Source organism: Atta colombica, unplaced genomic scaffold, assembly GCF_001594045.1.
Source record: "Atta colombica isolate Treedump-2 unplaced genomic scaffold, Acol1.0 scaffold250, whole genome shotgun sequence".
Taxonomy (NCBI): Eukaryota; Metazoa; Arthropoda; class Insecta; order Hymenoptera; family Formicidae; genus Atta; species Atta colombica.
In genome coordinates, this window is record NW_017259349.1 from 437,336 (window position 1) to 461,286 (window position 23,951).

General features: G+C 34.6%; 1 protein-coding gene and 1 pseudogene across 4 annotated transcripts in view; one reads left to right on the top strand and one right to left on the bottom strand.

Moving 5' to 3' along the window:
- Positions 1–23,951, top strand: part of LOC108688969 (box A-binding factor-like) — a 57,480-nt gene that overhangs the window by 30,018 nt on the left and 3,511 nt on the right. For all 4 annotated transcript variants that reach the window (XM_018195538.1, XM_018195539.1, XM_018195540.1 and 1 more), the window contains exons 3-6: positions 2,107–2,521; positions 2,977–4,026; positions 15,218–15,354; positions 15,606–15,929. In XM_018195538.1, the coding sequence (XP_018051027.1) occupies positions 2,107–2,521; positions 2,977–4,026; positions 15,218–15,354; positions 15,606–15,929 (1,926 nt within the window). The remainder of the gene's footprint in view (positions 1–2,106; positions 2,522–2,976; positions 4,027–15,217; positions 15,355–15,605; positions 15,930–23,951) is intronic.
- On the bottom strand, positions 21,814–22,381 carry LOC108688971 (annotated as a pseudogene).

A 23,951-nucleotide genomic window follows, 5' to 3' on the forward strand; every position in this document is an offset into this window, starting at 1 on the left:
TATATTTTTTAATACTACGTGTAATATGAAAACTATGAAAACTATGAAAAAGTGAATACAGATGTTATACAGATAAATAAAATTACGATAACTTTAGATGTTGCGATTTACTAATTATTTTTAATTTTAATTATTTTTCGGATGAAAAAATAATAAGCCTCAGATAAAACAAAGTTATAAGAAATTTCCATGTTGCGCCAAATACGTGTTGATTTATGATAATATAATTTAGGCAGTTTTAAACGAAAACTTTGTCGCTTTTTCTTTTTTAATTATATAGAAATATAAATATCAGTCATAAATGCGTAATGATATCTGAACTTTGTCGGATGAACAAAGTTTCACGAGCTAGATCGATTTTACGGGACGCACGTGACATTCCTGAGGTTTTCCCTCGTGCGTCGCACGTTCATACGACCGATTACTCAGCGGCCGCGTGGACAATCGAGTTACGCATCAAATCGTCACGATCGACCCATATTACATCGTTCGAGGTCAGACAATGGTCTATTAAGAGCGCAAGAGCGTACATGCAGTATACCGCATTTCGTTTCAATTATTTGTTGCATATATATAGAACTTTCGAGAATTGACACATTATAAGATTTAAGTAAATAAATATTCAAGATTAGAATTGCTACATATGTGCTGGTTGGTCCTAACATGATATGTGAATCCCTCGTCGATAAAAAATAATATTTTTATCGTCCCAAGAGAGAAAGAGAGAACCACTCGGGAAATCATTCTCCTCGTTTCTTTACTCTTATTAGCCTCTCTTTCTCTTTCTTCCTCTATCACTCTCTCATTCTCGCTTCTTTTTACTTGCACGCAGTGTCCATCCGTGCGTGAGTGCGTGTGCCACTACTAACGACGCGTAGATAAGAGCACGTGGTTATTTTTGTAACGCACCGGCTAGCAACAGTTTCTCGGTGTCATCACGTGGTGTGGTGTACCCTACGCCTCTGTCGAATCTCAATCGATTTCAACACTCCTGCGGTTTTTATTGCATGGTTATGCGATCGCAGTTACTAACGTTATAAAGTAGAACGAACATGCAACCGAAATAATCCATTCATTTCAGCTGGTCAGTTAAATTAAGAATTTTTTGTTTTACATGTTACATTTATAAATTTTATAATTAATATTTTACAAATTTACTAAGTATCATATAATCGGGACTTTAATTTTAATTCAAGAAAGTTTTCGATTAATTTAATAGAAATAGATTTTTTAAGAAAAATATTGAGAAGAATATATTATCTTCCTCCTTCTAGTTTTTCATCACTTAATATTATTTTTTTCATAAAAAAGAACCGTGATAATAAATTAGACATATAGGATCATAATTATGCGCTGAGAAATAAAAGAGAACAGAAATATATTTCTTTTGGAGAAGATATTTCGTAATGCTAGATAATGCGATGCCAACAAGTATGTTTTTTTAACGTATTGTTTGTCGTTTGTCTTTTACACATGAAGAAATATACGTTTGTATGTTACATGTATACGCAAATGTAATATGAGAATCAGTCTACGTTTCGGAACTTTGTAAAATAATTATGCAACTTGTTATCATACTTGTTTATTACTGTAAAATAACCAATTTATATATTATATACATATATTTTTAATAAAATACAAAGTAGCAACGATATAATCTTCGTAACATTTTGAGATATCCTTAATAGAATGCCTGCAAAAGTTTGTGACAATTAAGTGTGAAATGTTAATATGCTGTATTCGTGATAATTTAATGATTTATAAATTTAAGATAAAAAATAATAATATCAAAAATCATTGTTGATAATTTCAATGATTGAATTTCCACCGAGGGTTAGAGTTGGGTCGGAGTGTGGGAATTGACTAGCCCACAGTCGAGTATTCCCCTTTTAATCGAAAGAGAGAGAAATGGTCGATTGTGGTTGATTCTTGATTTCTGATCCAACTCTAACTCTCGGTGGAAATTTAATCAATGTTATTTAGGGTTTTTTTTTTTTTGAAAAGTACAAACTTTGAATGCACGTGCTTAGCTGGGATTTTTCAGATATAAATATATTTGTAATCTATCGGATGAGATATCCAATAATTTGTTTAACGGTTATATAGTCTTGATCGGATATGTCGGGGCTACGGAACCAGCGTCGCAGTCTACTAGGGAGGCAATTGTTAAGCAGGAGGAGGGGGACAAAGCAGTGGCGGCGACGGCGATAAAGAGCGAGGACGTCATCGGACACGAAGTCGGCCAGCAGCAGGAGCAACACCAGCAGCAGCAACATCAGCAACAGCTGGCATTTGTGGCGACTGAGGAGACTGAAGAGGAGGACAGCGGTGTGGGCGTGCTGGAGGCGGGACAGCCGGAAATGGAAAATGGCGCCATGGTTGAGCCAACCGGTGCCGAAGCAGTCGCTATTGCGGTCGCCGCCGTCGCCGCTGCTACCGACGATCATGCCAATGAGGATCCAAATACTGCTTATACCCTTCATGAGCTCGACTATCATCCTACACACATAATTCATGAAAGGTGAGTGACTTAGGGCAAATATCCTAATTAAAACGAATGTTTTGTATACGTAAAGTGCTAGTAAAACGATGTCATTTAATTACCGAGTTTTATACTCCTTTATATATTATATATTATGTTTCGGAACGGATAGAACTGTTTACAATTTGTGTGAAATTTATTTTTCTTTCCTTTATATTTTTCTAAATTTATTCTAGAATGATATTTTTATTATTATGCTTCCCAATGGTATTGAAACGATATGAAAAATGTAATAGAAAGGTATTTTCAAAATTATAAGAATAATATTATTATTCAACAATTAAATTACCAATTAATCGACCTCTATAAGAAATATTTACACATACATTCAAATGTATTGAGAGATGAAAATTATTAATCAAAGTTATTGAATTTTATATTTGCCTGTTAGTTGATAAAAAAAAATCTTTCCTATTTGTTTTTAACCCCTAAAGTTTCGGGGGCGGTGATATGAGGGAGGAGCAGCAGCCGCAGCAACAGGTTTCACAGTCGCCCCACCAATCACATCATCAACAACAGCACGACGCACACCACCATCATCGTCAACAGCAGCAGCAGCAGCAGCAGCAGCAGCAGCAGCCGCCGTCGCAACACCATCACCAACAGGCGCAACAGTATGTTCAGCTTGGGGCTAGAGAGGTCCCGGTTCCCGAGGGAGGGGATAACCGGCACCCGACGGAGGCCTCCATCGCGCCGGAGGGACGCCGTGCCGGCAGTCACATGCCTCACTCCACGATGCATCGTTACGGAACCGAGACACTCTCATCAACCACAACGGACCACCATCATCATCAACAACAGCAGCAGCAGCATCATCATCATTTATCCGAAGTGCATCAGCATACCGCTCTATCAGCCGTCGCTCACCGTCATCTAGAGGATCCGCAGCAACATCATCAAGAAACTGACGAGGACGTGGATCGAGGAGTGAGCAGCATCACCGCGGCCATGAGAGGGGCACGGGGTGATTATTTAGGTGTACTCTTCCCGAATCTCACTTCGTCAAATACTACGTCTAGTAATGGTGGCAGCAATCATCATCATCATCATCATCATCATCATACGTCGCACCATCTGGAGGATGTGTTGTCCGAGGAACCTTATCTGCAACATCAAATTCGCGGTGGCGGAGCTCCCCCGACTGGCGGTGCTTCTCCATCAGTGAGGACCGTTGGTGGCTCTCCGACCTCCAGCCACAGTCCGCATGATGATCAGGGTCTCTCATCGCCACATCGCCAAGCCCAGGAGACCGGTTACAGTCCCACTGATCAGGGCAGATTGCAATCTTTTACGCATCTTACGGCTATGCAACCACCGCCGTCGGTGCAAACCAATCACGGATTGCAGGAAGCCGAGCGTGTATCCGATCAGCTGTATATTGAGTCGATTTACACGCATCACGCCGCAGGTACTCCTCATCACCATCAGGACCAACACGATCAAGGCCCCTCCGCGCCGCATTCGCCCAGTGGTCCGCTCTCCAGGTTAGTAATCGTTATCGTTATCATTATCGCTGCACCGTACGAACGAATGTTGTGTTTGATGTGAACGGAATTTACTTTAAATCTGTCCAGTTCCCGTTATTGAATAATAAAAGCGAATAAGCTATATTTCTTTCCTCGTTTTTAGATAAAATTCTTGTTTCTTAAGAGTGAAATTGTTTTAGTGCTGAGAATAGAATAAAGAATCAGTGAATAAGCTAGTGCCGAACGCGAAATATTTTCGACGTGTCTTTCAAAGCGGCGTTATAGAGATGTGCTATTGGCGCTTTATTGTTAGAAGATTAATTTAAAAAATCAATCGCGATGTAATGTTAAATTACATTATTGTCTTTGCATCGTTCGTTGACACTATTGCAATGTATTTTTTTTTTTTCCGAGATCTACGGTTATCTCGCATAGAAAATTGTTCACTCAAAGTTCATCGTTTATTACACCGAGAATTCATTCAGTTACCGTACCTGTGAAATATATAAAATGTAATATGATAGATGCTTTGTACACGAAACAAGAATAAAATTAAAATTATAATATTTGATTCATAGTTAGGAAAACGAAAATAATATTGGCTTTATATCGGATGTTTTAAGACTGTGATTTATTTTAATAAGGGGATAAGGGTCAGTTGAGCATTAATAAATTGAACCAGTTAGCTTATAATGCTCGATGTGTATGTCAACGATATAAAAATGTTTATGTTAAAACATAATTTTTATCGAAAGTGCGGTACGATCAAACGTTATCCAAGACGTATGCCCAGACTGTTGCATCCATGCAAACGTACGGTTCTCCTTTCCTGTGCGCAAAAATATTTACTCGCAAGCTTTAAGAGCTATTCCGCTTCACGCAGGTTTGTGTGCGTAGGCGATACTTAATATACAGCCCGAAACAAAGCGCAACCGTCGGAAGACTGCCTGACCCTATGCTAACAACCATATGAAAGCGAAGATTGTCCCCATCCTCATTGCTATGTTTGTTGATTTATCTCGGGCACGAGCCTATGAATTTAGGTACTAAAAATCCTAAAATCGTCTCTTTTCATCATGATTTCTCTTTCTCTCTCGATATTATCAATTTTCCTCAGTCTTCGATCGTCTACTAGTTGTTTTAGTTTTAGCAATTAGTCCATATTTTAGTATTTTTCTCTTTCTTTTTATGACAATAATTAATACAAAGATAAAACTATAAGATGCCGGCATTTAAATAATAATAATAATGCCGTGAGATTAATGGTAATTGAATTAAATAATGAATGAGGGATAATTTTACTTGGATTTCGCGCGACTTTTGCTCTTAGCGCTTTTCTCTTCATATTCGATGCTTGCTGACGATAAGGGTTCATTCACCGATCGAAATGATCCACGCATTGGATCGTATTGTTTGCTACCCTCTGATTCTGGGAAAGGGAAGGAGACAGATTGCTCGCATCGCAAGACTCGCATCAAAGGCATCATGCGTCATATCCATGATTCTATGTTGATTCATTTGATCGGCGCGCATTTGTGCGCACAATAACTGTTGGATTTATCTTTATTACGTGACAATAAATGGGAATGTATAATGGAAAGAATCGCACCTTTGGCAAATAAGAATTCGCGATTCAATAAAAATTCACAAAAAAGAACAAATTATTTTTGAGAAAGATGTTATTAATTAAATGCAATGAACACGATTAATAATTTTCCTCGATACGTCAATTATAATAACTGCAATTTTATTTTATCCGTGATTTTATCCATTATTAATGTAACTGGTCTTCCCCCATATGCCGGATCTACATCTGATAAGATTTTATTGACTGATGAATGCAATTTACTGATGGATTCCCATTGATTGTTACCTCGCAATTCTATGAAAAGAGAGCAATCGGATAATCACGCTTACTTTTATCGTTCATGTCGAATGTAATCGAGAAGAAATGTAGAATGAAAGAGAGAGAGAGAGAGAGGGGGGGGGGGGGGGGGGGGAAAAGAGAAAAAAATATTTCGTATTTCTTAATTCACGCACTGTACACATGCACGGGTCGCGACCTTTTAAATTTGATAGCAAAAGTTCGAGTGCAGATCGCGATCCGTTTTTCTTTTGTTACTTTTTTTTGGATGACGCGAGAGATTGCACCAATGCAAAGAAATTGTTCTGTTATGCAATCATCTGATAGTTACGTAAATTTGTTTCAATTATATTCCGCACATAAAAATTATTTGTCATTAATAGATCATCAAAAGAAGTGATATCAGATAGTACTAATCTTGATTGTCAATTATTATTGTCTAAAATATCTTATAAGTATATGACACTAGCAGCAATCTTAAAATATAAAATAGAGAATTAGTTACATTATGATAACGAGTTAATATAATAAAACATAAAAAAATAACATAATGATGTATGGACATAGTGAGAAAATAATTAAAATTTTCTCTTTCTATCTTTTTCTCTTTCTCACACTTCAATTATAGCAATATTTCATACGTATGACTTGAGTTAAAAAATCTATAAACATGTAAATCATTAACGTAATCATTGACGATGGTGCAAAATTTGTAAATCATTTGAGGAAGCTGACAGTTCATAAATACATCTACACTGCGAATGATACAGAACAAAATCCTTCAAACAAGAACAAACTCATGTATCGTTTAACCTTTCTATTTTTTGTTATGAATTCTCGATGTATTTATTGTAACATCATTCATATATATTTTTTCTAAATTTTTGAATTGTGATATCACATAAAACTTAATTTTTTTTTGAACGTATATTTAATAATTTTGTAAAAAAAATTGTATATAATAAAATTTGTATATAAAAAAAAGTTTCAATGAATGTTAAATATTTTACGCAACTTTATGTATAACTACTACAATTTTTCTATTTAAAATAATTATATATATATTTTATTTTACACACACACACACACACACACACACACACACACACACAAATATACATATATTGTACTGATTTCAAAGTATCACGAGGCGCGTGCAATATGCAGCTGTCTACACCTAAAAATGATTTCAACATTTGTTTTTCTCCACCACGAGCGGTAGTCTTTCGATGCGAGTTTGCCGGCGGAAGTAACACGTAGTAGATTTCGCTTTACACGTAGTATCCTGACAAGCACTAATTTGTCATTCAAAATAATTATCTTCGTCTAATCGTAACATTTATTGTAAAATTCTAAATACCCAGCGCGTTGTTATTCAGATATTGACAAAAAAGAGGAAATAGTAACGATTTTTCGACGAAAGTTATATCTTTTAGTTTCACATTTATCTAAAACTTAAAAATGAAAAATTTAACAGTAACGAGTGCCTGGATTAGTACTTAATTATCTCTGATGAGTGAGTAGCAAAAATACGAATAGAGCGCTATGTTTTATAAATTTTTTTTGTCAACTCAAAAAAAAACAGATAACTATAGTTCATTTTGGGCGATAATAACTAATTTTTAGTAATTTAAAAAAAAATGAACAAAAAAGTAACAAAAACTTGTATGAATTATCTATGTAATATTTTACTATATATATGTTATTCAAATAGAAATTACTATTAAATAGTCCGGATCTTAGTGTTTCAATACTGAAATTCGTTAATTTTAAGAGAGAGAGAGAGAGAGAGAGAGAGAGAGAGAGAGAGAGAATTGTTATATAAAAAAAAATGTTGCGTCTTTGGTCTATGATGGTAGTCTCTCTGGAGACAGGACGAAAGTAAGTATTCTCCACGAGGCGTAATCGGCGGAGAACGTCAAACAGTGGGGCGTCTTAAGTGGTCAATAACGATGGTGGGGATCTCTCGTGACAGACTCAGTCAGAGAAGGCAAAGTTGGGGTGCACTGCGAAATGTGATCGCGCCGGTGATATCTGGAGGAGGGGAAAATATGTAGAAAATAACAAGTGGGGATAATTGTCCGTCATCGCAGGAGGGTCTCTTCGAGTGGGGAAGGGATTGCAGAAGGGGAAATCCTGACCACCTTCGAGGTCCTCCAACTCCATTCGGCTCGACGTTTCGTGCACTCTGTTAGATTATATTCCGCTCAGTTCTTGTCTGCCCGGTGACAGATACGGGACGCTCTCTGGCTCTCTTTTCTTTTTTTTTGGCTCTGTTTTTTTCTTTGCCTTCTTTATTTCGTATGACAAAACGTACATAAGCGAACGTAAGCGAAGGAAGAGGAGAAGATATCGAAGCTTATCACCTAATTACGCCCGCTAAGATGCAGTGAGTCTTTTTCTAATGAACAACTTATTTTATGAATGGTGTGCTTTGGTTATTTGTTGATTCTCATGATTGATATTTTTATATTTTCTGGAATGATGCTTGATGTTGCTGTTTATTTTTTATCATAATGTCAATCAATTAATTACATTTTGATAAAAATTGTATATATTGCGCAGGATTTGAAGATTATATAGAAGTTATGTGAAAGAACCGATAATTATATATTGCAAATATATATATTACAAATATATATTGCTATGTATTAAGAAAATAATTGCAAATAATAAATAATCACATATATTTATAATTATACATATGTATTCATCATACTTGCGTAGAACCAATGCAAAAGTCGATACAAACTTTTAGAATTCGTCTGATAAATCGATAACGTATGACAAAATTATTTATTTATTAAATATATTTTTAGGTATATATATTTTTTGTTTACTTATAGTTAATCTTTAATATTGCAAGTTATAATATTACATGTAGAGATATACACATGTATATATTATGTAGAGATATATGATGTAACATTTTTTTATCTCAGTTCTCTCTCTCTCTCTCTCTCTCTCTCTCTCTCTCTTTCTCAAAATTAATTTCAGTTTTGAAATATTAAGATCCAGACTATTGGCACAATTTGAATAAAGGAATATTATATTGAATAGTTCATAGTTGAATTTATCACTATGCTATTCAATCTAATGCTATTCAGTCACTTAAGTTTGTTTTATTATTATTATAATAAAAGTTATTAATTTAAAAAGTCATTTTAATAATTTTTAATTGAATTATATTTTTTTGTTGTAATGTTATTTATTTTGTCTATAATCATGAATGTATCGATACGTAATCAGTTAATCACTTTAATTATACGTATATTCTCCTTTTTCCAATCCATCGATTAAATGTATTTTCTTTAAAAAGCTTTATCTTGCCAAATAAAAATAAAGTAAGTAGCGATAATCAATACAACAGCAATCAAATAAATGCAGCGTGAACGAAATATTGTAGTACTTTTATAATACTGATATTAATTAACATTTAATTGGGATTTAAATATCTAAATCTTAATCTGAAATGTGATTCTCTTGATTGACCGATATTTGTAGTCAGCCTTTTACTTACTGTACTTCACAATTATTAATTTATCCTATAATACATTTAAATTGCAACCAGATAGAGATGTGCCGTTTAAAGAAATAACTGTATATCTAACTGTATATCTTCTTTAACATTGATCTTGCGCGCGCGTACTTTTCAAAAATGCAGTTCTCTATTCGCGTTTGTATCGCATCTGTAAACATTAAACTCGTATACTAACACGATTTGATCTTGCGCTCTGTCAACCCTGACCGTATAAAAAGATCAGCGATGATATCTTAAACAATCTCAATGCGGCTAAGCAAATAAGAAATGGTGCCCTTCTTATCTTTCGTCATACAAGATATCTACCGTGTTACATGATTCTTGAAATAGCACAGACTTTTCGTTATATTAAAATTCTAATATTTCCTATAATCATAATTTCCTAGAAACCTATTATTGCGCAGATAGAAAAGAAAAATAAGAGAATTAATTTGGAATTTTGATATTGAGACTTTAATGATTTCTAAAATTAAATTTTAGGAATTATACAACATAATATCATTCAAGCGGACGAAATTTTATTTGAAGACTTTATTTTGAGATTACATTGTGATGCTTTTTAAAATCATGGAAAAATATGAAAAAATGTTGTATTCATACCATTCAGCCATGATGTAAGAATATTTTTTAATCATGTATCGAGTTACTTTGAAATCTAATTTCATATACTATCGAAAAAGTTCTAGAGTTTGCTATCTTCGACTTCTGCATTGATATCCATTCAACGTAAATATAAATGCATTTTTTATCTTTGAGTAACGCATATATAAATATGTACTTGATCAGTAAGCTTATCATTCTCATCTTTTACGTTTACCCCGCCTTCTTCCGCGAGCCATCGTGAGAAGCGTCTTATCAGCTCGGTGGATTCAGATAGTCCTACGGCAGCAGGGCTATAACCCCGTTGACATTAAACTCGCTATATTGGATTTCGCGAAATTCGCACTCCTCACCAACCGTGCGGAACCCTCGTCTTTCTCCGGTGGCAAATAGTGTGCGTATTATGTCGATTATCTTTTGTTTATTAAATAAACTTGTCACGCACACACATTATAATTCCGACAAGCTAATCTGGAATTCCCCATCGAACATTGAATGAAAAACAATGAAAAAACACTGAAATTAATTCATGAACTCATATTATCATCCTTTACTTTAACGTTGAATAATTTCTATATATCTATCCGCATAGAGTATAAAACATGTTTCATTATCAAATTATGTCGTAATTCGCATTTGTTATTTGTCATTAATATTAGAACTTCTTATCTGACCGATTTCATTGACATTTTATGGATTATCTAAATAATTATCGGTTATTATTATACTTGAAGGAAGAGTTGTAGGAGGAAGAGTTCGAGATCGAGATTACTACAGGCGATGCGGTGCGCGGCGGTAATAATTAAAAATACGACAGGGATTCTTAGAAGAAACCCGAGATCGGCTATTGAGCTTCTCGTGCAACCGTTACGCATAGAACATGCGCGTACACATACATCCACGCACTGACCATAAAATCGCCCTCGATTCCTGTTAGGATGATCTTACGTCATTGAACATTCGTGTTTGTCAAGAGCAAACTATAGGCCACAAGAAATATTCTTTCTCCATTTGTTCATAAGATGAATAGAAATTTATTGCATTCTTTGTGTATTTCTTTTAATGTGTTTAGAATATTTATTTTTAATATTACATTAACGGATAATGCCCTGAATAATTAAAATACATGAAAAATTTACATCAAAAAATTTTTATGTTACTATAATAAATATTTTAATTTCTTTTTTTAATTTTTTAACTATATGTTATATTTTTCAGAGAGTTCAGAATTGTAATTTTATTTATTTAGGATTAATCAATATTTGTTGAACTTGGGACGGATTGTGTATTTTTTTGCTATTTCTGCAACCTTTCATAGTTTGTCGAAGGAAGGTTTCTTTCACCTCGCCACCATCGGTCGTTTACATTGCGAAACGCATTAGCGAGACGGATCGTGCGCATCGTTGCACCGGGTGTGCAATTGCACGCAGCGCGTGCCCATTTAATACCATTTCCTCTCGTATTAGTGGTTTACAAAGTGCCCGATTGCACCTGGTGATGGACACAACCAACCATCCAGGATACGAGCAACCAGTTTCACTGGAGAACGGTCTCACTCCTGATGCACTCGTATTGCATTGCGGACGTTCCATCGCACTTAAACGATGCACTTAAGACGCATCCTCGTGCCCGCTGAGCTCGTGTCAGACGTACGACATATCCTAAGACAATCGAAACCGTTAGACGACTCTCATCCACCGGTATTTACATTACCGATGTAAAATGCACGCGAGAGTTTATCGCGATTGTAATTCCTACTTGCGGAAAATTCAAATAAGGATAAATTTTATTTTTCGACATAACAATTTTTTTTTTTCGATACAATCAACTTGAAAATTTTATTACTTTTTTACTTAGGAATTTATTACTTAGAATATTACTTAAGAATATTACAAAATTTGTTGTGTGCCGATTGAAGAAAATTTAAATTCTATTTACAAAATTTACATATTTTTTATCCTTCTTCCTTCATTTTGCAATTTATACAGAAATGTATCTGTCTTTTTTTGTATCGTTAAAAATATTTTCGTTTCGATCATTATCAATATCAATAACGTTTCGTATCATAACCTACCTTAACGTTATGTAAATATAAATCGTCTAAGCAAATTTCCTGAAAGGTCGAGCCACATCGGGTGTCGAGTTCACTGTTAGCCTGCAATTTTATATTCGTCACAACTCTTCTGGCAATCAAGAGTAACATGCTGATTATGCATTTTGCATGCGAGTTGCGGTTTTCGTCTAGCATTCACGTGCGAATAATATGCATGCTATAAGTACACATCCATGTACAATACAGAATGCCAATGTTATAATAGAAAATTAACATTAACAATTAACATTAATTAATAAATTCTGTCGCACAAGAACATTGCTAGATATATATTATCGCCAATATCTAAATAAAGTTTGTATTTCTCTAAAATTTTCTTTTTACAATTTAAGCTATGTGACGTGTGTCATTGATATATTATATACGTATAAAATACATTCGGTCCATATTATTAAATCTTATCAATATTATCAATATATATAATATTTTTAATATTTCCCATATTATATATATATATCTTTGCCCTCTATATCTCTATTCTCTATTCTTAACATATGACATATATCACAAATCTCGCTTTACGTTTAATTTTTGACGAAATTGCACGCGCTTATCGGTGTTCCTATCTTTCTTTGTCGATCGGCGCGGCGGTGAGTTTGGAGGCTACCACGTGAGAAGTACCTCGGCGGTAATCGTCGACATCGCGAGAGCGATCGCAAAGGTATCTTCGGACACGTACCGGTACGCAGAAACGTGCCCGGGCCACCGCGCGACTGCTCAAGGCCGCATCCGTATTGACATCACTGCGAGCGTACAGCGATGCTTTAGTTTGTTTTACGCCGGTCGCTTCTTTACCTTGTTTGGGACACGTTAATACGCTCGGAGATAAAATGCACGTGCGCGATGCGCGCGTGGCGTGCAAAGCGCACCGATCACTTTTTGCGCATAATTATACGCATAAGTATAAATAAAAGATTCTCTGCCAGAAAAAGTATTTCTTCTAGATCTGTTAGATAGAGAAAAGAGTCTACCTTAATTTAATTCAAATAGATTAATTTATTATTATATTAAAATCAATAATGATTATGAATAATCGTTGTTAAATGAATATTTCAAAATATGTAATTGCATGCTATATAATTAAAAGGCAAAGTGGATGAAAATAATTTTTTTAATTCAGTTTTGTGGGAAATGTAAATGAAAAATGTTTCTCAATGTTTCTCAAATATAGGTAATTGTTATAATTTTCATGAAAAAGTCACAAATAAATATCACCGATTGATTTCTATTCGTACACGTCATTAATCATCCTTGACTTCCGTAACGATCGGAATTTTTGGAACAACCACTTGAAAAATTACATCCAGAAGATTCTTCGAAGAACATTCCTCGCTGAAGATAGGTGTTACTTTGAAAAATGCTTAAGTGGAGACACATAATTCGCTCGTTGTGCCGAATGTCTGGAAACTCATTAAGTTATTCTATTCAGGTTCAAGTTCAGGTAGAATCCTGCTGCGTTCCTCAAGTGGCCATCGAGCTGAAACCAGGTATAAACAACTCGTAATGGTAATGGCAATGGTAATGGAGTAGCCATGTCGTCCCGGACTTTCATATGATGAGGGTCATCCGTACAAGTAGGAGACGCGAAGGGAGGGAGGTCGAAGGGGTGTTTTCTTCCGTTCTTCGATTCGGGCACGCGCCCGCGCCCGCATTATATGACTCAAACCACGGTTTCCGCTCTCCCGCGAGCGGTTACTTTCCGGTGTTTCCGACACGGAACAGTGAATTTTTCCAATGTATGTATAATGTTATGCGTGATAATAATACACGACAATATGTCTGTTATCAGTTACAAAGATATGTTTACATAAATTAGTTGCATAAGTATAAGGAAATTCTTTATGCTTTTTTTTATTATATTATAAGCGTATGGTAATTAAATATTCTTCGTGTCAATTTATTTTTTATCTTTATACTTTTTTATTGAGAATTCTTCTCTTTTCAATATTAGCCCGAAGTTTAAAAAATGTCAATAGATTATTAAGTTTGTGATTGATTTATAGGATATATATGCAATCTAGAGTGACGTATATGTGTAATCTGTAATAAAAATAAGAGTAATTCTCTAGGGTCGAACGATTGATCCGAACGATCGATTCACGAGATACACTCCGCCTCGTGATCCACATATCCCATGGGTAGGGGCGTACTCGCGTTATTCGCGAAACGTGATCTATGAGTGAAATACGAAGCATACGAATCGCGATTCACACTGTTTTTATTTATAACCTTTTCATTACTATTAGCATCTAACGGACACCTAATTGAGTTCGGTGATTTTATTTGCCTGTAGACATTGGACTTAACATCGCTCTCTATGAATAGGCATCTATAAGTTTTCAACATTTATTTCGTCAACGACTGTTTGGCAACAAAATATTCATACTACATATTTTTTATGTTTAATGTTTATATTACAACTTGTATAAAAAAGAATCGATAAAAATATTTTCTTTGTTAAAATAGTAAAGTAAAACAATTCAGTGTTTCAACTACTATGTTCTCTAAAAAATATGTGCTGGCAAGATGTGTGGCCATCTACAGCGTCGGTCACTGCCGAGTGTCTACCACCTGCAGTGCGCCTTTTGCACAGAAATTTCCTGCAGCGAAAAAGTTAATAATTATATGTATATTCAGTTTCACTCTTAAATTGCAAAAACAACTCAATTATCTTTAAATATCATTAACCTGAATTAAACATAAACATCTCGCGGTGCGAGAGAAGCAGCGATGCCGAAGAGAAAGATGCAGTTTTGTCACAATTCCAATTATTATTAATTTTACTCTAATATCGTATACGTATCGGGTAAGATGTATCGGGCATGAAAATTTACAAGATTTTATGATAAGCCTTTTCAGGCGAAATGATGATGCTACAAACTGTACCAAGTCAGTTCATATATGTTTTGTTTTCACTTCTAAACAAACTCTAAATAAATGATTTATACTTATTACTCTTACTTATTATAACATTGACAGAAGACTACAGAAACGATATTTTATTAGACTAATCAAATAATATATGGAGCATCATTTTCTATGTTCTATTATAATATATATATATGTATATGTGTAAGTTTTGCTGTTATAGTTCTTCGTTGTATCGACCGATGAGTGGCGTGGGTGCGATGGGTACTGTAGCTGGAACCGGAGGAACCTATACCCTTCCTTACATGACGAGCAGCCCCACTGAATTGACATCGTCGTCTCAACTTTGGAACGCTCAGGGTAGGTATCAGCATCATAAAAATAATTGATCAGGTAATGCTTACGGCGCGTCGGTTCGCTTAGATAAGTTTCTGACGCGCATATATAAGATGAATTACATTTATAACGTTCGTGAATAATAACGTCAGTGAATGTCACGAATCAAGAAACTTTTAGAATGTTTCTTAAACATGATGTTTCAGTTAGCGAAAAAACTATGAATTTCTAAAGGATTCTGAGATTTCTTTTTCATAATATATTTTCATTGACAGTTACAGGTCTGAGCGGACTGTCCATGCCTGAAGATTACGGCAGCAAATCTTCGGGCACGGTGTCCCATCAATCTCTACCAGCGTTTTCACAAACACCTTTCGGTGCTCGGTCGAGTTTCCGTGGTTACAGTCCACCGTATTCGTCCTCTCAACAGAATACCACTGGGAACGCCGCTGTCTCCGCCGTAGAAGCTACTTCTTGGACGTATGCATCACCTACAACGGACGCTTTAACGACGCAATATGGCACACCGTCGAGACGGCAGACTGTTAACCCAGCAACAGCACCGACGCAAATCAGTGCTGCCGCAAGTTTGACTGCAAGTAAGTATTTTTTCATTAATCAAACAACATAGAATAGTGTTATTTCTATTATTGAATGGAATTTAATATAATTAAATTATAAAAAAAACTCTTTAATGCTTAATCCTTAGAAACAGAAATAAGTAAATGAAAATTATTAAGGCTCTTTCTTCTCAATAAAAATGCATGTTTATGAAAAAGATTATTCTATTTATTATAATTTTAAAAGTAAAAAGACTTGACTTTTTTGCAAATATAATAAAAAAAGAGAGCAAATATAATTACAATTGATCAAGATTCAGCATTAAAAGAGTTAATAAGAATTGTTCAACATACTATGCGAATTGCATTTAAAAAATGTCATCGTATATAACTATACAAGTTGATAATTTCATTTTTTTCATTTTAATGCTGTTATTGAAAAAAAAAACATAAGAAAAATCCTTATTAAATATATCCGCTGATAATAAATTCATTTATAATTTGTCAGCTTCTGAAATTCGTCGCATCGACGATATTTGTAGTGATCGCCGTATATTCTCACGATTTAGATTGTCAAATCGCAGAATTCGTGTCTCCGCCAATAAAATCCAGCAAAAATCGACGAATCATTGCGATAACATGAACGTGTGTTGTGTCGTTTTATTTGATCTGTAGAATTTAATGAGAAATATTCTTCGTAATTTTAATTCGTATTAATTATCACGACTTCAGTATTTTGAGATTTATTCACGTGCAGCTTCAGCGCTTTGATAATGTAATTGGAATCTTTATTTTCTATCTTGTAAGCTATTAATTTAGTGTTTATAAAGTTTATTCTTAGAAAAATTAAATTATTTTTTTTTTTTAGATTGAAAATATTTTGTTGGCAATTTAATATTATTTATAGAGTTGATACACTTTTGAAAATGTGTGTGTTTGCTAATATTTATCGATCGTTGCTTGCAAAGTTTATTTATGTGCGTTTCTGAACGTAAATGTATGCATGTATTCTCTGATTATGAATAACACGATAGACGCTTCGTGGGGAGTGGAGCTCCATTAATTAAAATTTTTCTTCTTTATTTTTCCAATTCGACATTTTTTTCAACCAATTTCTAAACTCATATAGCAGTTCGAAATATGAAACCGTAAAGTGCAGGGTAACATGGGTACAGGCAGTTGGAAGTGACTGATCTGTAAGCAACCCTCATTCGAGGAGGTCCTTGAGGAACCAGAGACTCCTCTGGTCGCATGCGTCGGCGCGCCTATCGTACGTTTCTGAAGTGGGCGGTGTCCTTTGATACAACGATTTTTCGTCGCGCGCATCTGTGATTGTATAGAAATAAATGAGCGCCGGCGCTAAACGACATGAGGTGGCATCCCGCGTTGCATCGACGTGCAGCGACATGGATATCGTCAATCGTGATCGGTGGGCGTGTTGCGTGTAGACATACATACATGCTCCTTCGAGCTCATCTCGAATTCCATACTTGATGTAACATGTCAAATTCACTCTTTCCAAAAGGTATATGATCGATTAAAAAGATAAGAAGAAAAAGGAAAATTCTATTTTTATATTATTATTTTCTCACTCGCAATTGAGAAATTATTTTTCCGTTGGTTGTAGATTTTTCGGACAATATAAAGATGTTGTTTTTTTTAACCAAAATCCATTCTATAGGATTTTTTAAATAATTTGTACGATTCCGGGCAGCGAAGTATATTGCTTTTCTGCGAATGATGAATTGGCAGTAATTTAAGCTGTCGCACTGATCGTATTACAGTAGTCATAAATAACTGAGAAAAGGATTCGATGCTTCGCTTAGACGTGAAAAATTCGGTATAAAGGCGAGATCGGCTTGGGTGACACGGATAATCGCATAGTTGTGACTAATTCGTTCACGGTACTAAATTAGGGCTGTTCCAGCAAACCACTCAAAGATCGTGTTTCAGTATCCTCTTACTTGACAGCATCCCAGGGAGCAATATTTCTCGTGCGACTTTTTTAGTCAGCAACATAACTATTTACGAATGCTGTTTAATTAATATTGGATGATCGATAGGATAGATGGTGCGTATCTTATGAATTTCCATCGTTATCGGGAGAGACTAAAAAATTTATCTTTCGTATAGGTCACTGCCTGCTGACCACTGACATGTCGACTTTGTAAACGAGAATCCGCGATATGAATTCGCGGTTTTGTTATGTTTTATTGGCCTGTCGGGAGCAGATTAACTAATAAATACCAATGAACTCTTTTCCAACTCACAATCGGTCATACGCATTTTATAATACTCTTTACGATCTCGCTAATTTAAGTTATACATTATATAGGATCCAACACACACATTTTCATTAAAGAGAGGAAATAATTATTTATTATTTTACATAAATATATAATTCTTATTTTGCAATAATTTTGCAATTCGTTCATATTAATTTCATTTTAATTTCAAAAAAAAAAAAATAAAAAATACAAAATACTTTATTTCGATCTTTCATTTTAAAAACTTAGGCACTTTTTTGGAAATTTATTTGGGACACTTTAGAAGAAATGTACCTGTTATTTTCTCGAAAGCGATGATTCAGTAATTACCGTGAAGCATTCTTTCGCTTCCTAGAAGTATTCCCGTCGCCATTTCGAATTCTTTATCGTCTACGATTTCGGGCTTCATAGTAGCCGTGAAAGAGCCGTCATCCTAATGTATCTTTATGTTATCATACGCGGTTGGTACGCGACACCTGTTTCCACGACGTCATGCGCCGACGACTATCGAAGAAGGCATTGATATGACCATGACCTAGGTTGCATGAATGCTTAGGTCTAATCTAGTTGTATCGCGCGATATAGAGGAAACGGTAGGATTGTATCTAACAGATGCGCGTCAATTTACGATAATTTTCAGGTGTTAACGCACATACAGCTATCTAATCGAATACTAGCCAATAATAAAACGCAATTTAACTCATATCATTCGATTTAGGAATGAAAAACCTACGTAACCCTAAATCATACAAGTTTTTTTCCGGGATAATTAAATCGTATTGTAATCTTTCAGCGGAGTTATAGTTTTTCGTTTAACCGATGTACTGTGAGATTACGCGAAATCGTAAACATCAGTTGAATTACAATGAAAGCAAATTCGAGAAGTTTATCAATATACAGCTATTTTCGAAAATACGATATCCAAATAAGATATCCAAAAGAAATCATAGTACAACTGGAGAGAACGATATCTGATATAAAATGATATGAAAATCACAATGTTCTTAAGTCGATCGAAGATTTATGGCGATGTAATATCACGTTCGTGAGGCATGTCACGTAGAGGATAAACTCGATAAGTTGGATTAAGACATAAAACTTTTTTTAAATACCTCCTCGGTCGTCTGCAATTAATTTTAGTTCTTATGCAAGCTCAAGTTCACGACCGAAGTTGATATGGTACGCAACTCGTTACTTATGATGCGCTTCACCTCCTGCGCCCTCAACTTGCTCTCTTTCTTCAGTCCACATTTTCGGCAATAATTAAGACTCACTTCATTGATAACGCTTGACAAGTACATTGAACGTTAAACCAACGCGTCTCGATCATTTATTTTAGATACTAATAATGACACCAAGATAAATGTGCCTCCTCAAGGTTCACGGAGGTCGACCGGACTTCTTTATCCGTCTGACATAAAAGTTCGTCATGCTGAGCAATGAATTGAAGTTGAAAAAATATCTTGTCGAATCTTAAGACAGTCTCCGTTAAATATTTTTTTCACAAATATCTGCACTAATTTTTGGAGCGTTTTTCGCTTTATTTATATTTATTATAATTTTGGATTTTTTCTTTTAATAAATTTGAAAATTGCGAAGAAACGTTTCGAACAGTTTTGAAAAGTTCTCATGTCGCCTATATTAAATCGCGTAAAAAGTAAATCGAATATTTGGCGCTTTTAATATTTTATATAAATTAATTTCGTTCTTTCAAACCTTTTTCCTTCTGCTTTTTTTTTCTGTTCATTCAAAACGCTATTTTGTGTTTTGACTTTTATATTACCCTATATTATATATTATTTAGCCATATTATAATGTAGTTAGATATATGTAATAAAAATTAAAATAATTGAGATATTATCGAGAGAAAAAAAATAAAAAGAGAAAGATGCATTTCTGAGGGATGTATCAGCCGGAGAGGGAAAGTTTAGAGAGTTTAAGTGGTTCTTCAGGGGCTAAAGCTTGTGGTTACACATGCCACACCATCCGGACTTCGTTCTAGCAGACCGGCAACGAGACGCTCCTTTTAACATACCGCGACCTCGAGTGTTTCATCCGCGAGTTCATCATGCTGGCTGTGATTTAAGTTTAACCGTGCCAGACATCTATCTCCTCCTACCTATAGGAGAACTCTATTTCTCTCGGTATATACTCTCGTATACGTCGTATATCGATGCAAGAGTACTGTAAAAGCCGTGCATCATCCTGAAGGATCGCGCACGTGGCCATCCCTAAATTAATCTGGTTGATCCAAAATTTTTTCTTCTAGATCATATACGCGCACAGCTCACTTTTTTTTTATACATTTTCGCTATTTTATTCAAAATTTATGCATATCTACTTACCGCTAGTTTCTACTTAAATGAAATTATACACATAAACATTGATGATTGAACACTAATTTAGAAAATTAGCCACAGAAAATTAATTTTTAATCTTTAGCTTTTAAACACATTTTATAATAATGATTGAAAAAGATAGAAAAGTCGAAGTCACAAATAATGCTAATTGTAATGCGCGTAACGTTTGCACATCTGGCGCGAATGGTCATGCAAATACATATGCTGCACGGGTAATTGTTGAGCTTTCTGTATGAAATGATAAGTATTGCAAAGCCGAGGGCAGATTAGAGCAGTCAAAGGAAACAAAAGCACAGGTGAACAAGAATGTTAATGCGACGATAACATAGTTATTATCGCGCTGAGGTATAAGCGTCTAACTGTGAAATTAAGTTCGTTGGAATACTACAAGAAATAACATGCCATAATCTGATTTATTATTTAATCTGCGATATAAAAAAATGTGCGTTACGTGGTGTTACTTTTATTACTTTTTCCTCTACATTTACTACCTTGGTTATTTTTTCTATTATTTTTTTTTTCTGTTTAATATATCGTCGCGATTTACAGTTTTCTTTTTCGCTCGATGTATACTCGAGGATAAAGTGTCACGAAGGTCGGAATGCAACAGCGTCGTTCGGATGCGAAAGTGTAACGTAAACTCTTGTACGTACCTCTAACGTAGTGAGGACTCTATACAGGATACCTAGCTACGTCAGCTACTTCTTGCTTACATAATATCCGATTGCTTCCCAGTCTGATTTCGCCCCTAGAAGATTCTCGTGTCCTCTGACCTCTTCGTCCTCGTCGTCAGTTCGGTAACTCAATACCTGCATTTTAATTCCCTGACTCTTCCCCCTGCGTCCTTTCATATCTAGTTACGGACGCTTCTCTACTTCGAAAACTGCGTATCGCGTTATGGACACCATGAAACGATTCGAGCAATAAGATATCTCAATCTTAATTTTGATATAATTTTGATATAATCCAGAAAAACGCGAAGGAAAGAAACATTCATTTTTTTCCTTGAATGTATAAAATATGTATATAAAAATAATTTTCACTGACATTCTAAATGATATTTATACGTACAATGAAATACTTTGAATGCCGTTGCATAGAAAATAGCATCATCACCTATTATTTCCTTTTGGCTTGTATATTTCTCGCAGTAATAAACTGACGATTAATAGTCCACTATTTGTGGGTCAAGGTGGCGTCATGAAGGCGCGAGAACGCAACTCGACCCATCCATATACATATGTGATGTGCTTTGAGAGAGTTCGTAGGACTCGGATGGCATCAGCAGCTTCTTGCTTACCTACATACAATATCCGATTGCTTCCCAGTCGCATTTCTGCCGGATGTGCTGCTCGCGTACGCCGACCTTTCTTCGTTCTCTCCTTCTCCATTTTGCTTTTCTTCTCTTTTTTTTCACTGAGTAACTCGAGACGAATTCTCTTATTTTTCTCCGTCGTCAAGTGACGCGTTCGCTTAGTTCCCTACTAGAAAGGATAAGAGCGCGACTTTACCTAGATTCGCGTTTTAATGAGTGCTATTTAGTAATGATATTTAGTAATGATCTAAATGTAATAATTTCTAGCACCAATTAAAGAAAATTTTATCTTAATCTTTGATTAAATGGATAACATGATTTTTGCTTAATAATTTTAATTAATAATTTGGTTATATAAGCATAATTCTATACGTACAAGCAACGAAGCTTTTTAACGTAGCACATACGCACGTGGTGGCTATTAGGTTGGTTCGCGTTATTATCAGTAAACGCCGGAAATTCTGATAACGCCATGTCCGTTTCCATCCTTCCCTCGACGCTTTTGCGTTTCCTGCATCCTTCCTTCTCTTTTTCGTATATGCTTTTCATTTCATTGCCGGAGATTTTCATATTCTCTTAATACTCTGTCATAACTTATGAAATTATCCATAGTTATTAATATTGTAAAACCTACAGATTCAGATTTTTTGGCATTCCAAGAATGGATCTGGACATGTAGGAAACCCGCGAAACGCATAATCTTTATATAGAAAACATCCGTGGAAGCCTCAAGAATATTACTTATAGATTGACTATATGTTTAACAATTACAATAAAAATATAATTTATTTTAAAACATAAATGTCGCAAGATATTTCTTTCTTTATAGTATTTTTCATAATATAATTTTAAGAAGTTAAGATCTTGATAGCTTATTAACTTTAAATACCAAACTATCATTAAGAGAGTAATTATGTACTTTTAATTTATTTACGAAAATTCTTTTGTAGATGTTACAAAATTACAGAAATTAATTTAAATTCTTGTATCACTTTTTCTTCTTTTACTAATATAGTTAATAATTATTATTCTTATTTTTATTATAACAAATAATTGTCTTATTAATTTATTCTCATTTTTCTGTTTGTCGAGGAAAAAATAAAAGTAGATAAATTTTTGTAATGAACATTTCACATATGCTGGAATATGTTTATGTTCTACGTTGCGCTCGGTCTGAGAAACTATGCATATTCATAGTCACGTAATGGAAGTGGGGGAACGTTGCGAACTAACGAAACAATTGTTTCCGAGTGGTCACGTAAAAAGAGGCCACTGCAGATATGGTTGCTCCCGTCAAAGACACATGTGTAGTTCTGTGCCTTTTACCTGGTCGCGCGAATGCATCGTTAATTCGTATCATTTTATATCGGAAGCACGCACGAATATTATGCATTTTATTTTTCCGCTAAAAAAGGAAATTTTTTGTAACAAAAAGGAGAAGAAAAGAAAGGATTGAATTTTATTCTATCGCATCTTGCTTTTTTCAAGGGAAAAAAAACTTGTTTTACAGGAAACAGAAGTAGTAAAAATTTGGAAAGTAAATAAATGTATTTTTCAGTAAAGAAAGACATAATCAAAGAGAAGGGTAACAATAAATTTTTTCGAACATTTTTTATTTTTTATTTCTAAAGGCAAATTTTTTATTTGATTGATTATACTTATTTCTAATCAAATTAATGCTATATTATGTTCCATTAAATTATTAATTTCTCTTTATTAATATTACACACACACACACACACACACACACACACACACACACACACACACACACACATAAAACACATATATTTATGAGTTCAATAATTATGTAGTTAGGATACGTAAGATGGAGCAACTAGGTATGAAGTACTTAACTGCAATTGCATAATTATTTTAACTACTTGCTGATATTATAACCATTATTATTTATTGCATACAAGTATGAAAATAAAAATGCAGATATTAACATTTGCGTTAATCTAATTTTTCTAAACGAATTGATATTATTAACAGTCGCCGATACATGCTTTTAAAATCACAAATAGCACATTCACAGCCAATATCTTTCACTTCAAGTGGTTAAATTATATTATTTCATTTTTTTAGAAAAGTAGAACGTTGAGATAAATACTGTTTT